The 18558-nt window shown below is 38.1% G+C and overlaps 1 protein-coding gene across 1 annotated transcript in view; it reads left to right on the plus strand.

Moving 5' to 3' along the window:
• LOC129246993 (glycogen phosphorylase) overlaps positions 1 to 8493 on the plus strand; it is a 38212-nt gene extending 29719 nt beyond the window's left edge. The window contains exons 2-4 of the mRNA XM_054885809.1: positions 5371 to 5899; positions 5969 to 7575; positions 7735 to 8493. Of these exons, the coding sequence (XP_054741784.1) occupies positions 5371 to 5899; positions 5969 to 7575; positions 7735 to 7893 (2295 nt within the window). The 3' untranslated portion in view covers positions 7894 to 8493. The remainder of the gene's footprint in view (positions 1 to 5370; positions 5900 to 5968; positions 7576 to 7734) is intronic.
• Positions 8494 to 18558: the final 10065 nt, after the last annotated feature.

Below are 18558 nucleotides of genomic sequence, written 5' to 3' on the forward strand. Positions count from 1 at the left end.
ATTGACTGAGGTAGAGTCAGCTGTTGGATAGCTCTGAGGTTTAAATTATAAGTAAAACTTGGTAGGGCACTTACTTGCATGTATTACTGGTAGGCTAGTTGAGGTTATGGAGTACTTCATAAATATTCGTAAGTACAAATCGAATACGGTATCGGGGCACTTCTGCGCACCCATTGCAAAATTACAACTTTAACAGAAAATTCATTGGATTTTGCCATATACATACATATGTATGATCGCCATCTCATACGTCTGCTAGTCATTTCAGCTAAAATATAAAATTGAAGAAAGTGTGAGCTGTCTCAACACTTGAGTGCACTGCTTAACTGGCTAAATGAAAAATGTGTTCAGATGATATCAAGGAAATTCCAAAACTTTTCAAACAATATTGCTTCGGTTAGTCTTAGTGGGCACTCTTAGCCAATAATGAAGTGTGAGTCTCTATAGTGTCATTAGAATAGTGCAACGTGCACAGAGCTTAAGCGTAGTGGATAACTCAAACATTAAAGGCAAAAAGTCTGCGTGGCTATAAGAAAGTTGTACAAGTGACCCGTGAAAGAGCTTTTGAGTCACCCGTCATGGATTCTTCTTCTTCTTCTTGATTGAAGTGATAACCGCTTAAGGTAGTAGTCTGGTAACTTACACGTTTTTTGAGGCCATGTTTGGGACATTTTTTGGAAGGGAACATAAAATTAAATCGGTTTAATTTTCTGATATGTTATTAAAGGTATCAGAAGGTGTACAAAAAAAAATTTTGATTTAGCCGGCTGCACGCACCAAAAAATGTGTCGTTACCTTGGTCATTAATGTTACCTTGCTCTTTAGTGTTACCTTGCTCATTTGTCGTTACATTGCTCATTGCCGTTACCTTGAATGAACTGCAAGCGAAAGCGCGGAACGAACAAAGCAAACGAACGGCAACGTTCGACATCTTGCTCTCTCCTACTTAAGTGAGCGTATATATGTATGTATATGCGCATATTGCATATGCCTTCTTATTGATTATTATTAATTTGATTTAATTGAAGAATTTAAAATAAAACCAAGTTTGTTAATAATACCTGTTGTTTTAATGGTATTATTATTAATTTTTTTATTATATATGAAGGAAAAAATGTATGGTAATATTTACCATATACCTTGTAAGATATGTTGTATACTAATATATGTATATAAACATGCATATACATATAAAATTTCGCGCAATTTTCAAAAAGAACAAATCTATATGTAAAGATGCATACAAGTCATATGGACTTATCAAATATACGAATCTATTCCGTACGCAAGCAAATGTAAGCTAATATGCTTGAACTGCAAGCGAGAGCGCGGAACGAACGACAAAGAGCACAATCGGTCCCCGCGTTCGGCAACGTTCGACATCTGGCTCTGACCTACTTGAGTGAGCATATATATGTATGTATATGCGCATTTGTATATAAATTCACATACTTGTATTTGCATATGCCTTCTTCCAGTGTGCATGGTAATGAACCATTTCTCTGTTGAGAATAGGACGATGATAGAAAAAGTAGGAAATGAAAGGGAGTGTTTCGAGTGTAAAGTGTCTTGAAAAAGGCAAATCGATGATGGTCCCTCTTAGTGTTGTTGACTTTTTAACGACTGATGCACAATCGAAATTGAAGATATCTTTCATGAATTTGATAAATGTTTCGTAATTTTTCACGTTTGTGTAAATGTAACTTGACCTATTCCATTGCAATTCCATTTACCTCCTCCTCTATATCCATACAAAATATCTATCAAACAAATAAAATTTAAATTTTGTTTTGAAAATTGCAACCATTCCATCAATATTTTCTTATGGCGTTGTCACGTTAAACTATCGTCAGTAAACCGACTTTACAGACAACCTCTTTTTTTTTAATGTTTTGATACTATTTTTGTACACTGCAGCAAGCGGCAAAAAAAAAGGTACAGTGGCTGGCCGGCGTGATTTCGTCACTTGTGGTCACCTGAAACAGAAAAAACAAATTGCTTATTAATCAGTGTGCTTGTCGTTCTGGCGGGTAGTAAGATCAAATGATTTTGACAAAAAATATTGTAACAAAATGGCGGACTTCGTAAGAAAATTGCCTTTTTTAAGGGGGAGGTAGGGTTTAGCGCTAAAAAAAAACACTTTTTTTGTGAATTTTTTACAGAAATATGGCTTAAGATACTTTAATAAAATCAGTTACATGTTATTGTACACCTTTTCAATAAGTTCTTAAAAAATATTAATAATAAAATATTGACAAATAAGCCCATGACAGAGTTTTTTTGGAGATATGTTTTTCGAGAGGTGCTCTGCGGTGCCAATCGGCATTCGTCGTAGAATCATCTGAAACTAAAAAAGTCGAATTTTTCAGTTAAAGTATGACGTAATGCTCCCCCCTACATTAATAAAAATTTTTTTTTTCATTTTTGTAGTTTTGGTGGCAAAAAACGTAAAACGAGCATTTTTGGCGAAAAATTTCGCCATATTTGTAAGTGAAAAACAACCTTAAAAAACAAAAAATAAAAAAAAAACAGTGTAGGGGGGAGGTATTTTTGATTTAGAAAACGTGTGCCAAATTTGAAAAGAATCGGTTGAATAGTTTCGGAGTTGTGATTGGCACCGACTTTTAAGAAGTCGTTTCGGGGAAAACGCGTTTGAAAAAATGACTCTGAGAAATTATCGATGCTCCGCATTCGAGGTAGAGTGCCTACAAAGGCTATAACTTTGAGAGTACTGCTCCGATCCACTTAAAATTTTGACACAACATTCTTGAAATGATTTACTATAAGATGAGTGAAGAAAAAAAATTTCGATTTTGTGACCCTACCCCCCCCCCCTTAAAGTGGAAATCGGACTAAAAAATGGAAAGTTAGGGACGAAATAAATTAAATCTACTACCCGCCAGAACTATTGATGTGTAGAGAAACATATCTAAATTTTAGCTCAATCCGTTAGATAGAAAATTTGTTTTCACGACGGCCATCCGGAAAAACGTTGTTTTGAGAGAAACGCGTTTAAAGTTTAAGCAATTGAGCCGCGCAAGTACGAGCCGCTCTCATGTATGTGCTATAATTTCGTCAATATTTCGAATTTCGGTCTAAAATTTGCACAGTACTACCAATATATCGCACTTTCAAAATATGTAAAAAACCGAAATTCGAAATTTTCAAAATAAGTTACCAGACAACTACCTTAAGCGATTTTGGCCAAGTTTGACAAAGCGCGCCAGTCGTTTCTTTCTCGTACTAACCGGCGTCAGTTGGACACACCGAGTGAAGTCAAACCCTTCCCCACCTGATCTTTCCAACGCAGAGAAGGCCTTTCTCTTCCTCTGCTACCACTAGCTGGTACCGCATCGACTTCTTTCAGAGCCGAAGCGTTTGTATGCATTCGGACAACATGACCCAGCCAACGAAGCCGCTGGATCTTTATTCGCTGCGCTATGTCTATGTCCTCGTAAAGCTTATGTCGTTCATTGTCTCATCGTCTGCTATACTCGCCGTCACCGACGTGCAAAGGTCCAAAAATCTTGCGCAGAATCTCTCTCTCAAACATTCCAAGGGATGCCTCATCGGATGTTGTCATCGTCCACGCTTCTGCGCCATACGTTACGACGTAGAGTGTTAGTTTTGTTCGTCGAGAGAGGAGTTTACTACTCATTTGCCTACTTAGACCAAAGTAGCACTTGTTGGCAAGAGAGATTCTCCGTCTGATTTCAAGGCTGGCATTCTTATTGGTGTCAATGCAGATATCCTGGATTGCTTCGCCTTCTCGCTCTAAAACGGATGTTCAGGAGCTACCCAGAGGGTACTTGGGTGCAGCCCGGAAGTTGTGAGCTGCTTGGATCGTATGCAGAAGAATCGTTCCAAGTGAATGGCAATCAGGGACTTTCACCACTTGCGTGAACTTCTACATATGGAACCATCCTCTTCCATCATGGATTCCGATCGGCAAAAAACCGGTCTCGCTCTCTGTGCAAACATCGAAAATTGCTGATTTCTTAGCCAAGAAATCTTCTCACCACTCATTCGCTGATACCAAACAACAAGGTGTTGCCACAATATCGCAATGAGTGCAGTAACAGTAGAGTGAGTGCTTAGGCGCCTGTTTCAAGCACTTTCTTTATTGTTTATGTAGGCCATAGGATCGCTATAGATGACAGTTGAACTACTGATGTTTAACGCCAAGTCAACTACTTTTGCTTTAGAGGGTTTGGGTGGAAAGTATTATCCTTGAGAGCAATATATTATAATTATATCAGTAGGCGAAGATCGGTGGATAGATTAGGCTAGGTTAGCCAGGTTGCTTGTTTAACACAAGAGACTCGGTGGCCCTGAGTTCCATTGTGATATCTGCATTTGTTTTCCTTACTCTAACTAAGGTGCTTAAACCACTTAGATCTTTTTAAGAAGGTAACTAGTCCCTCCTGTGAGACATTTTGCAAATTTCCCAGGTCCTCAAAGAAATAATCGCCAAGATATTTGGCACGGCTTCTTTAAAGTGCAGGACATTCACAGAGGAGGTGTTGTACCGACTCTATTCTGCAGTATTCCTGCAGAAGTCATTGTGAGGTACACCCATTCTACTGACTAGGGTGCCAATAGTGCACTGACCCGTTATAACATAACACCAATGAGAACGCTGGTAGTTGATCTGTTGAATCCAAGCAGACATTTTGTCCTTTTAAGATTCTATTTTGGCCAGAGCGCCAGTTAGTAATATCGGTGGAAATGTGAGCAAATTTTAGAAAAATCTGAAAACGATCAAAATCCAGGGAAATTTCTAATTCCAAAGGCGATGTTGTTTTCTGTACGTTTATCAAACCCTTTTGATGAGCTTTGATTCTATGAAGTTTACAACATTTAGTTCAAATTTACAAACTCACAACGCGCAGAGGTTTACATATTGATCATTGCAGACTGCAAAGTCATCTGCACAGGCACAAGGTGTGGCCTAACGGCGCCTGTCTCATATGCGATCTGTCCCCATAAATACCATCTTACCTATTTCTCGAATGCGAAGCCATATCGGGAGGACGTAAGCATCTCGGCCTAGTTAAGTGGGAAGTGAAGCACATAGGCTCAGCACAACCCAGCGCCATCTTAGGTTCCAGTAAGTTAACGAACTGGGTTTGGATGAGTTATTGTGAATAGTAGAGGACTCAATAGATCTTATGGTCTAAGTGCTAGCCTCTACCTACATATGTATCTAATTAGCTATCTACATGTTTTCAAAGAAATTGAAAATTATTTAAATAAAAACTCACCCAATAAATTTTTTAAACTTGCCATTTTTCAATTTATTTGTGCCTATTTACAGACAACTTTTTAATCTATGTATTATATTTAAAATTTCCTTTTTTTCCATTGCAGCGCGTCTACTATTTGTCTCTGGAATACTATATGGGTCGTTCACTCCAAAATACCATGATTAATCTTGGTATTCAGAGTGAATGTGAAGAGGCTATGTATCAGTTGGGTTTGGATATTGAGAACCTCGAGGACATGGAAGAAGATGCTGGTTTGGGTAATGGCGGCTTGGGTCGTTTGGCTGCTTGTTTCCTAGACTCTATGGCCACTCTCGGTTTGGCTGCCTATGGCTACGGCATTCGTTATGAATACGGTATTTTCGCACAGAAGATAATGAATGGCGAGCAACAGGAGGAGCCTGATGATTGGTTGCGTTATGGCAATCCATGGGAGAAAGCACGCCCAGAATTCATGAAGCCAGTACACTTCTATGGACGTGTCATTGATACACCCGAGGGCAAGAAGTGGGTGGACACTCAAGTTGTGTATGCCATGCCATATGACAACCCCATTCCCGGTTATGGAAACAATCACGTCAATACGTTGCGCTTATGGTCGGCTAAAAGCCCCATCGATTTCAATCTGAAATTCTGTGAGTAAAATTGAATTTTTTTAGCCGGCTTAAGTGAAATTGCTATTGTAAATATTTTCCATATTTCAGTCAACGATGGTGACTACATCCAAGCTGTGTTGGATCGTAACCTTGCTGAGAACATTTCACGTGTACTCTATCCCAATGACAACTTCTTTGAGGGTAAGGAGTTGCGTCTCAAGCAGGAATACTTCATGGTTGCCGCCACTCTCCACGATATTGTACGTCGCTACAAGACCTCCAAATTTGGTTCAAGGGAAACCGTGCGTCATCACTTTGATCACTTCCCCGATAAGGTCGCCATCCAATTGAACGATACCCATCCATCGTTGGCTATTCCCGAATTGATGCGCATTCTCATCGATGAGGAGAACTTGGATTGGGATAAGGCTTGGGATATTACTGTTCGTACCTGCGCCTACACCAACCACACCGTGTTGCCAGAAGCTTTGGAGCGCTGGCCCGTTTCAATGCTCGAATCCATTCTGCCAAGGCATCTACAAATCATCTATCATATAAATTTCTTGTTCATGGATAAAGTGGCCAAGAAATATCCAGGTGATTTTGACCGCATGCGTCGCATGTCGCTGGTAGAAGAAGATGGCGAGAAGCGTATTAACATGGCTCACGTGTCCATTGTGGGCTCTCACGCTGTAAACGGTGTGGCTGCCATCCATTCGGAAATTTTGAAGAAGGATCTCTTCCGTGACTTCTATGAATTTGAGCCACATAAGTTCCAGAACAAGACGAATGGTATTACTCCGCGTCGTTGGTTGTTACTTTGCAACCCCGGTTTGTCCGACTTGATCGCCGAAAAGATCGGCGACGAATGGCCAGTTCATTTGGAGCAGCTTGTTGCTCTGAAGAAATGGGCCAAGGACCCCAACTTCCAACGCAATGTGGCGCGCGTGAAACAAGAGAACAAACTGAAGTTAGCTCAAATATTGGAGAAAGATTATGGCATCAAAGTGAATCCCGCCTCCATGTTCGATATTCAAGTTAAGCGTATCCACGAGTACAAACGTCAATTATTGAACTGCTTGCACATCATTACTTTGTACAATCGCATCAAGAAGGATCCCACAGCCAACTTTACACCGCGCACAATTATGATCGGTGGCAAGGCTGCTCCTGGTTACTATGTAGCCAAGCAGATCATTAAGCTTATCTGTGCTGTGGCCAATGTTGTCAACAACGATCCGATTGTGGGTGACAAGCTGAAAGTCATCTTTTTGGAGAACTACCGTGTCACCTTGGCCGAAAAGATTATGCCTGCTGCTGATCTCTCCGAGCAAATCTCCACTGCCGGCACTGAGGCATCCGGTACTGGTAACATGAAATTCCAGTTGAACGGTGCACTCACCATTGGTACCTTGGACGGCGCCAATGTCGAAATGGCTGAGGAAATGGGCAACGAGAACATTTTCATTTTCGGTATGACCGTGGAGGAAGTTGAGGCGCTTAAGAAACGTGGATACAACGCCTACGATTACTACAATAAGAATCCCGAGATCAGACAATGCATCGATCAAATACAGGGTGGATTCTTTAGTCCAAGCAATCCCAATGAATTCAAAAATATTGCAGATATTTTGCTGAAGTACGATCACTACTATTTGTTGGCCGATTATGATGCATACATCAAAGCACAAGAATTGGTATCGAAGACCTACCAGGTGAGAGCAGCTTTAAATCGTTATTGTTTTTTTAGCGTGGTTTTGTTGTGAATTTAGTTGCAATATGGCTACGTGTTTTTTTTTTTCAATTTATTTTTAAGGAAACGAAAAGAAATATAAACCGGCTTTCCCATTAATAAACGATTTTATTGTTTTCAGAACCAAGCCAAATGGTTGGAAATGTCCATCAACAATATCGCTTCCAGTGGTAAATTCTCATCGGATCGCACCATTGCCGAATATGCCAGAGAAATTTGGGGTGTCGAGCCCACCTGGGAGAAACTGCCCGCACCTGAGGACACACCAGCGGCAAAATAAATTCATTTTGATTTTATGCTTTTGAGATTGAACTTTATTTTTATTAAAGTCCATTTATGCGGAACTGTTATTTAATTCAAAAACAAAAGCGCACCCTTATTTTATCCATATTTCTGATATTTCATTCTAGTAAAACTAAAACCACACAAATTTTAGTGATGAGCTAAAAAAAGCAAAAGATTTGTTGATATAAAAGCGAACTTTAAACGGCCAAAGAACAAAAGGAAGTAAGTTTAAAAAATACACAAATGTCCTATAATTATACAAGTTACAACAATGATGAACTACTAATGCAACAAAAGCCTACCGTAACAGCTCAGGAAATAAACAATTTTTTTAACTCTCGCAATCGGCAAGAAAATGAACAACGTTTAAATTTACAAACATACACATATTTTAGGATATTTGATTGATATTTTTATTAACTATTATTAAAAATTAAGTCTTTTAACGAATTGTTAAACAAATACATGCATACATTTAACTCACAATTCAAGAAGCTACTAGCAACGCATGTGCGACACTAAAGAATTGTAAACATTTAATGTAAAAAATGCTTAGAGATCGTTAATAAATTTGATCCTCAAAATGGAAACTAAATATTGTTGTTGTTCCTCTGAAACATCCGTAACACATGGCATAGTGAAGCAAGAAGTCGGAAAGCCATTACTTGAAAACCACTCCAAGGGGGGCGCTCTAAATCATTCTCAGCATGCCACCTAACATATTGACCTTATGGCGTAAAACTTGGCGGTGAAATCCGCGAGGAGGTTGGTGGCTGCTGGAGTATTCATCTGCAGAACCTTCGGTCACAGGTGAATAGGAAAGTGGAGCTCAGGTTGCACAGACTACATGACTCCGCACTTTAGTTGGGAGAGAAGGTTTCGCACTACAATTGAAGAGGAGGGATGGCACAAAGGCATGAAGCTTGGCCATAGAACTTTTCACATCTATACAGACGGCTCCAAAACTTTAGATGGAGTGGGAGCAGGTATTTACTGCTCAAACTAGGGATAAGGCAGCCTATCAAGCTGCCAGACCACAGACTTCCAAGCGGAAGGTTTTGCTGTGGGGAAAGCCGCGGAGCTAGCCCTCACTAGAACAAGAAAGAACTCAACAATTAATATATACGTGGAGAGTCAAGCAGCAATAAAAGCAATAAGCTCATGTTGTATTAAGTCCAAAAATGTTCGACGGAGCAGGGAGGCCATAGAAAGGCTAGCCGCAAACAGTAGGCTGCATATCTATTGGGTACTTGCTCGCAAAGGCATTATGGGGAACGAAATAGTAGATGAGATAGCAAAAAGTGCTGTTAGACTACCATTTGAACCAGAGAACGACATACTAACACCGCTAAATACAAAAAACACGAAAAAGCGAGTGGACGCTAGGTGGACTAATCTGACCACATGCAAAAGAGCAAAAGTTATGTGTAGAACTAACGGCAAAAAACCGACTCAATTCATACTTACGCTCTCGCGAAAGGACTGCAGAACTATCAAAGGTATGCTGACGGGTCATAATCTACTGGCTGCACATGCGTACAAGTTAGGGATTGATAACACGGACAAATGCAGGAAATGCACAGAGGATGTTGAGGAAACTTTAGAACACCTTCTGTGCGTTTGTCCGGCATTATCAAAAACGCGTTTAAAATGCCTGGGAGCCCCACTGTTTGAAGGTCTGGAGGACGTCTCAAAAGCGGATCTCCCAGCGCTGCTTAGATGCGTCAAAAGCGCTGACATCCTATATGATGTCTACTCTAGGTATTCATAGAGGTCGGTCTCCATCTGGTATCGCTAGTTAAATAAAGCTGCATTTATCAGGTCAGTCCATAAGTTCGTGCGTATTTTACCCATAATTTCACTTTTGTACGATTTTTGCACACAAAAAACTATTCGTGGAATACAACAGAACTATTTATATTTTCTTTGATATATTTTGCATTCAACAAGTGATTTTAATCGCGGATAGAAGCACCTGTTGTTAAAAAATAATTGGAATCTTCGAACGCGTATAAGAGGCATATTTTGTAATATATATTTTTTTATAAAAGTGGTAAAAATGCAACAACTGCTCCTGCAGAAATAAACACTGTTCACGGAGAGCATACCGTGAGTGTAAGGACTGCACAAAAGTGGTTTTCAAAATTTCGAAGTGGCAACTGCAACGTGGAGGATGCCCCGCGCGCTGGCCTTCCTGAAGTCTCTAACTCCGACGCCTTGCTCGAACTCGTGGAAGCTGAGCCAAATTCGACAGTCGATATGCTAGCTCAGAGGTTAAATTCATCGCATGGAACAGTTCACAGGCACCTGGTTCAGTTGGGTAAGGTTTCAAAGCTGGGAAAATGGGTTCCGCATAGACCTTCAGCAGAGAGTGAATGTGTGTTCTCAGCTGCTGCAACGGCTGGAAAATGCAAGTTTTTTGAACCGTATCGTTACTGGTGATGAAAAATCGGTCCTTTACAATAATCCTGTTCGCAAACGCCAATGGTTGGATAAAGATGTAACAACCATAACCGACCCCTAGAGATGGCCTTCACCCCAAGAACATTCTCCTGTCTATTTGGAGGGATATGACCGGTATTGTTTATTATGAACTTCTGGAACCAAACCAAACGATAATTGCTGATTATTGTTCCCATCAGCTATCAAACCTGAATGAGGCACTTAACAAAAATCGACCGTCTTTAGGGAATAGACGCAAAGTTTTGTTTCACCACGACAACGCAAGACCTCATACCGCAAGGCAAACATTAGGCAAGCTGAACAAGCTCGGATGGAGCTAATGCCGCATCGACCATACTCTCCGGATATTGCACCTTGCATATGAGTAACAAGAACTACTCCACAAAAGAAGCTATAAAAAGCGATATCGAAGGGTATTTTGGCTCCAAGGACAAACCATTTTTTGAGCAGGGAACTAAAAATTTGCCTAAACGTTGGGAAGACATTGTAAATAATGAAGAAAAATAAATTATTGATTAATAAATACTTTAAACATCTTTTTTATTAATTTTAAAACCACCTTTAAAAGACGCACGAACTTATGGACTGACCTGATAGAATATTGAGATATTGGAAACTTCGCCGCACTTCAAACGCTTCAAGCAAGGCTGTCATTTGGTCTCATTTCATATATATATTTCAGTATTGTGCTGTTCATTTTTTACAGTTATCGGGGCCAAGCAAGCACAGTCAGCCTGCACCTTAGCGCCTGTAGCTCTTGCTTCGGAATTCCAGCTATTCACCCCCTGTCGCTGGTTTCTGGCGCATGCGCGCACTCCTTCTATAGCAGCATCAATCTCGTTATTTAATAGCAACATCTCATATTTTCAAGCAACGTTACTTTTTCAATCATTTCCGTTCATTCGAGTAAAACAACTATTTTCACATTCAAAATAAAGGACATTTATTATTTTATTCAAACCCAAATAAATCTTTGTCATTGGCTACGCAATATACTCATACACTTTTGATTAATTCTAATTTATTGCAAACATTTTTATGTTAATGCACGTACAATATATAATAAATACAATATCAGCAAGTAAAAGAAGAAAAAACGTGTCAATATCCCTTGAACTTTCTCCAATTTATTTTATATTTATACAATAATAAAGGCATTGTTTGATGTTAATTGGTAATTACCGATTTGTGGTTTTTGTTGTTGTTGTCTTTTTTGGTTTAGCTCTATACTTGGTATATATGCGCTATGTAAAACATACAAAATTTTCAATTACAAATATTTGTAATTCGCGATTTTTTACAAAAGAAAAAAATATCTTTAGAGTATATGAACATTTTAAAAATTTATATTTGTGTTTTTTGCTTTGTTTTTGATATTTGCAAGTCCTGTATTCATTATTTTTAAGTGACTACATTTATAGTAATTTTAATGCAAAAATGCTGCTTCCAAAATTTTTGAATAAATATAAATTTAAAATTGTATATACGAGTATGCCAAGGATTTGGGCGATTTAATTTTTTATTTTTGTTGTTGTTGCTGTTATTTTTTGCATGCGTATGTATGTATATGCCAATAAATTTGACAAGAGTTTATCTTAATTTTTGATTCTTACAAAAGAGCAACATACCCAGTTGTATATTTGTTTGTTATTATTATTTTTAAATTCCAATTTTACTTAGACACGTACGTACATATATAGCGAATATTTGTTTGTTTTTATTTTTATTTTCCATGAAATTACAATTATTAGGTACACCGACATTTTTCCTATTTGTATTCGTATTTGTTTAGGGAATTGTGATAATGCAATGCAAATATGTATGTGTGTGTGTATGTGTGGAAAAAGTCTCCACTACCCTACAAGACAGCTGACTATCATATAAGCACTCATATTATCCTCATCACTATCCTCATCCAACTACACATTTTTGTTCTAGCCATGGGAAAGTTCTGATAGTTTCCCCTTGTCGGTGTGATATTCTATCTCTCTTTTGCCAATAGCCATTTCTTATAACTGAAAAATGTATGTACTATGCTCTAAAGGCAAGGCAACTTCTCATTTCTGTTCTCAACAAGTAATCAGTACTGATGGGCCAACTACTCATTTTCGTCATCAAAAAGTAATCAGCACAAACTCCTCAATAACTCCTCATTTTCGTTAAAAAGTAATCAGACTGAGGAGTTTCGTTAAAATGTTTTATTTAGAAATTATAAAATTTATGTGGTGACGTGGGTGCCGATACGCGAGTGCGCCGACTGTTTGTTTGAAGACAGGAGGTACTTCGTTTTGTCCTCGTTCACCACCAAACCCATTCGATTTGCCTCTTTATCCAGTTTGGAGAAGGCAGAACTAACAGCGCGGTTGTTAAGGCCGATGATGTCAATATCATCGGCATACGCCAGCAATTGTACGCTCTTATAAAAAATTGTGCCTGAGCGATTAAGTTCTGCGGCTCGTACGATCCTTTCCAACATCAGGTTAAAGAAGTCACACGATAGCTAGTCACCTTGTCTGAAACCTCGTTTGGTATCAAACGGCTCGTAATGGTCCTTCCCAATTCTGACGGCGCTGCTGGTGTTGAGCAACGTCATCTTGCATAGCCGTATTAGTTTTGTGGGGATACCAAATTCAGACATCGCGGCATACAAGTAAATCCTTTCCGTACTGTCGAATGCAGCTTTGAAATCGACGAAAAGATGGTGTGTGTCGATTCTCCTTTCATTGGTCTTTTTCAAGATTTGGCGTATTGTGAATATTTGGTCGATGGTAGATTTTCCAAGTCTAAAGCCACACTGATAAGGTCCAATCAGTTGGTTGACGTTGCTAGAACCTTATAGGCGATATTTACAACACTACTCCCGCGGTAATTGGCGCAAATTGCAGGATTGCCCTTCTAATGGATTGGGCAGAGCACACTTAAATTCCAATCGGCAGACCATATTTTACATAGAAGCTGGTACATGCACCTTACCAGCTCCTCGTCGCCATGTTTGAATAGCTCAGCTGGCAGTTCGTCGGCGCCCGCGGCTTTGTTGTTCTTTAGCCGCGTTATCGCTTTTCTCACCTCGTTATGATCGGGTAGCGGAACGACAATTCCGTCGTCAACGATTGGGGCATCGGGATCTTCACATTCTCTGTGTCATGCGCAGCTGTCACTGTTTAACAGGTTCAAGAAGTGTTCCCTCCATAATTTAAGATTGCTCTGTACGTCAGTCACCAGTTCGCCGTCTTTGTTCTTACAGGAAATCGCCCCGGTCTTAAAACCTTCTGTAAGCCGCCGAACTTTCTAGTAGAATTTTCGGGCGTTGTTCCTATTGGCCAGCATCTCAAGCTCCTCGCACTCACGTATTTCGGCCTTTCGTTTATTCTTTCCGATAATACGTCTATCTTCCTTTTTTAGCTCTCTGTAGCGATTCCACATGGCTCGCGTTGCGCCCGATCGCAGCGTGGCTCTATAGGCGGCATCCTTTCCTTTGCTATGCTTACATGAAATTGCTATTGGTAAAAGAGAGATAGAATTCACGCCGAACAGGGGAAAATAATATCAAATGAAATATTTGATTTCCCCATTAAAAAAGTTGTGTATGCTATATATGTACATATATATGCTGATAATGCGCATGTATTAGAGACTAATAAAATACTTGTAAATGCGCTGGAATTTTTGTCGAAAGTGCTCAGCACTGTCTTGTAGGGAAGTCTTCATTAGGTAGTGCTGGTTGATCCGAAAAAAGATCGCACTTATGTAGACCTCTAGCGTCCATTGTGTTACAAGTCTGCATTGCAGCGCACACAGTTTTTGGTAAAATTTCTACTGATTTTGAATGGATCGAACATTTATTTCTCGTGTGTTATTTTGCTTTTTGCTTGTTAAATTTCTTTTATAATTTCTCTTTCTTTTTCTTTTGTATGCAGTTTATCTTAAAATCGCATTTGGAAATGTTTACAACAAAAATTCGTTCAACGCCAGGCAGTTACACACCAAGCAAACATAGAATCTTATTTGAGTAGTCCACCAGACCTGGGTATGCAGGTGCAAGTATTTGTAGGATTTTATTTTGAATTTAAAAATTTTTAATTTTTAATTTTATTTTTTAATTTTAAATTTCTTAGTTTTGTACTAAAAGTAAGCGTATTACATGTATAATTAAAAAGTATTTAAAATAGAAGAATCAAATTGTAAATTATGTTGTTTCGCTCCAACTTGTAAACACTAATTTATCTTCGTGTATGTATGTATGTATTGTATGTAAATAACTTTTTTTTTGTTTTTTGCTTCTTACTGTAAATACTTAACACTTTGCTAGTTCTAAAAAATATTGGTGCTTTGGAATGCGTTACGAAAAAGGCTAAAACCAACAATGAGAGTTCTCAAAATAAATTAATATGTATGTATGTATGTTTATATGTATGTAAGTAATAAATATAACGAGAAGTATTTGAAAATATCGGTAAACACTAAAATAAAAAGTTTTTTTATCTACTTTAAATTTTATTTTAAATTCTTTGAATTAATTAATTAGTTTTTGTTTTTAAATGTAATTTAACCTTTTTTTGTTTTTGGTATAGTATGTATGTATGTATGCTTGTAGGCAATAGAAAAAACTATTTCCAGCAATATGTATGTAGACAGTGTTAGATGCACGGCGTATGCACAGTATGTAAATATCTAGATACTAATGTGTGTATGTATACGTGTATATAAATGTACATATGTATGTCTTTTCATTTGGGAGGGGGCTGTCTGTGAGGCAAGAAGAGGTTGTTTTTTACATAAATATATGCAAATGTGTACTAAATATCGTGTTTCACATACATATGTATGTATGTATTGTAGTTTTTTTTCTTTTTCGTTTAAGAGGGAACGCCACTATGAAAATTCAAAAAAAATCGACGTCAGCCACTATTGTGTAGATTAATAATATTTTTGGGTTTTTGACTTCAAATGATTATTCATTGCTGTATCGCTGCCACCAGATGACATCATTTTTTTATTAGCTCGTTACGTTTATTTACATAAATTTGTCAATTTTCAATATTTGTTAATAAAAATTTACATCAACATAGTTTAATACATATGTATATAATAAATTGCCTCTTGTCCGATGCTCGAATAATCATTCCTACTTACAAAAAACAAAATTCCCAAAAATCGACTATTTTTTTACCCTCCACAGTGGCGTTCCCCCTTAAAGTATGTTTCATAAATATATGTATGTATGTATGTATGAATAGGTATATGTAGATACGCACACATTGATATTTTGAAGTTGAAACTGGTTTTTTCGCTTGTTTTTATTTTCTAATATTCCCACACCCCTCTACCACCTAATGTGCACTTTTCACTAAAGTTTCACTAACTTGCAGGATTATTACTTGCGTTCTAAATATTTACTAAAATATTTATGTAATTTTTCTTCCTTCTACATTTAACTTTTAATTTTATTGTATTTTGTTGCACATAAATAATATTTCTCTTGTTGATTCCTGTATATTTAACTTTAACGCTATGATCGCTCCATTTAATATTTATTTTATTTATTTCTTATTCACACACACGCATACGTATGAGTGTATGTATGGGTGCATGCATGCATGCGTATAATATATTTTTTCTATATTTGTTCTAAGTAGTAAATAGTTTCTACATATTTGTCTTTTTTCGTCACACAATAAAAGCTCGCCAAGTTGACTTTCATAACATTCAATATTTTATATTTTTGTATACATATGTATGTATGTATGTATGTATGTATGTATAATTCGGCCTAGTTTTCTATATACGCATTGTATATATAATAATTTTCATTTTGTTAACCTTAAAGATATTGAAAAATTTTCCATGTTTCTTAAATTCTATTCACTTTGCATTACTTTTCACAATTTCACTAAAGCAGAGAAACAGCGCTGTTTTGGTTTTTTGGTTTTTTTTTTGGTTTTAATATTACATACTAACTTAATGGCGTTTCAAAAGGCGCGATACAGTGATTGAGAGCAAATAAAATGTAAGAATTTTTAATTTTGTACAAAAAGCCGCATTTTGTAAGTATGTATGTACAGGGTTGGCCATATTAAACTGACCCATGTGATTATTAAAAAAATATGGAAAAAGAAACATTTTTTTGTGTTTCATTGTGAAAAACATTTAATTTAGTTCAAGGAGATTCGTTTACATCACTTTTTGAATATGATATCGCGCAAGTGGTCGCCCTTAGCTCGTATAGCGTAATGTGCCCGTTTTTCGGCGTTTTCCATAGTTTTGGCCAGCGTCTCGGCCGATATGGCGGCTATTTCCCGTCGGATATTGGCCTTAAGTGCGCCTAGTGTCTTTGGCTTGTTGACGTAAACCTTAGATTTCAAATTACAGTAAAAAGTTATAGGGTTACTCAATGGGTCAGTTTTATATGGCCAACCCTGTATATACGCATTTAGTCATTGAGAACATACAAGGTGGCGTCAAATTAATCACCTTATGGGAAGATTTATATTTTTGAAAATGCCGTCGTACTCCAACCATATTTGACACTTGTGAATTGAAAATGAAATTTGAATTGGTCGAGCCAAGGAGCACCAAGAGATTGGGTGGCTCCCAAAACACTCAGGCTAAAAAGCCCATTGTAAAGGGTGGTTAAATTTCAAGGGCCGATATTGAATGTGAACTACAGCTAAACGTCAAGCTTTTTCTGCATTTCATTTGACATTTTTCAATATCAGACTAACTCAATTTGAACAATCAAGCAACGCGTTAAAATTGTTCAGGCTTATAATGAAAACGGGTGTTCAAATCAAAATGAATATCGCGCACTTCGTGAAGAAAATCATCTTCAGTGATGAGGTACATTTTCACCTCAGTGTATTCGTCAATAAGCAGAATTGCCGCATTTGGACGAATGATAATCCAAGAGTGATTGCCGAAAAACCAATGCACCCACAAAGAGTGACTGTTTGGTGCGGTTTATGGGCCGGCGGCATCATTGGGCCGTATTTTTTCCATGAGGCCGAATGAGGCCGGTCAGGCAGTTACTGTGAATAGTGTTCGCTATCGTGAGATGATAACCAACTTTTTATGTCCCGAATTGGAAGATATGGATGTGAACGATATGTGGTTTCAACAGGACGGTGCGACTTGCAACACAGCTAACGAAATAATGGCTCTTTTGCGCGAAAAATTAAATGGCCGAATAATCTCACGTCGCGGCGATGTCAATTGGCCGCCAAAATCATGTGATTTGACACCGTTGGACTTCTTTCTTTGAGCTTATTTGAAAGAAAAGGTGTACGTCGATAAGCCAGCAACAATTCAAGAGCTAAAGGATGAGATAATTTGGCACATTAACGGCATAGAACCTCAATTATGCCTCAGCGTCATCGAAAATTTGGACCATCGGATGGAGGTGCGGCGCCGAGGGCGCGGCGGCCATTTGACCAATATTTCGCTCCATACGTAATTGAGCCATATCAGTATTATCATAATAAAGAGAAATGACAAAAATGAGGTTCGAACAAAGAGCTAATATCAAATTTTGTTTTAAAATCAGTAAAACGTTTACCGAAACATTTGAATTGATGAAAAATGTTTATGGCGATGATTGTCTATTTCGTGCCAGAGTTCATGAGTGGTTTACACGTTTCAGATATGGTTGTGACGACACAAATGACAATGAACATACGGGCCGCCCAAAATCAGTAATCACCGAAAACTTCATCTAAGTGGCTCTTAAATTTATCAAAAATTAACCGAAATCGTCGTTGAAGTTCATGGAATCGGAGTTGAATATCTCTAAAACATCGATTTATCGCATTTTAACTGGTCATTTGGGCTTACGAAAGGTCTGTGCACATTTCACTCCGCACAAGTTAACTGAGAACCAAAAATTGCTCAAAATTCAACACTCGAAAGACCTCATTAAGAGGTGAGAAAAGACGAGAACTTCCTTTACATCAATGTAACTGGTGATGAAACGTAGTGTTTCTAACATGAACCTGAAACTAAGCGTCAAAGTGCCGAATGGAAGGCCCCAGACGAGCCACCACCCAAAAAATTGCATTTATATATATATATATATAATATAATTGGCGCGTACACCCTTTTTTGGGTGTTGGACCGAGCTCCTCCTCATCTTTGTGGCGTGCGTCTTGATGTTGTTTCACAAATGGAGGGACCTTCAGTTCAAGCCGACTCCGAACGGCAGATA

Source organism: Anastrepha obliqua, chromosome 5, assembly GCF_027943255.1.
Source record: "Anastrepha obliqua isolate idAnaObli1 chromosome 5, idAnaObli1_1.0, whole genome shotgun sequence".
Classification (NCBI taxonomy): domain Eukaryota; kingdom Metazoa; phylum Arthropoda; class Insecta; order Diptera; family Tephritidae; genus Anastrepha; species Anastrepha obliqua.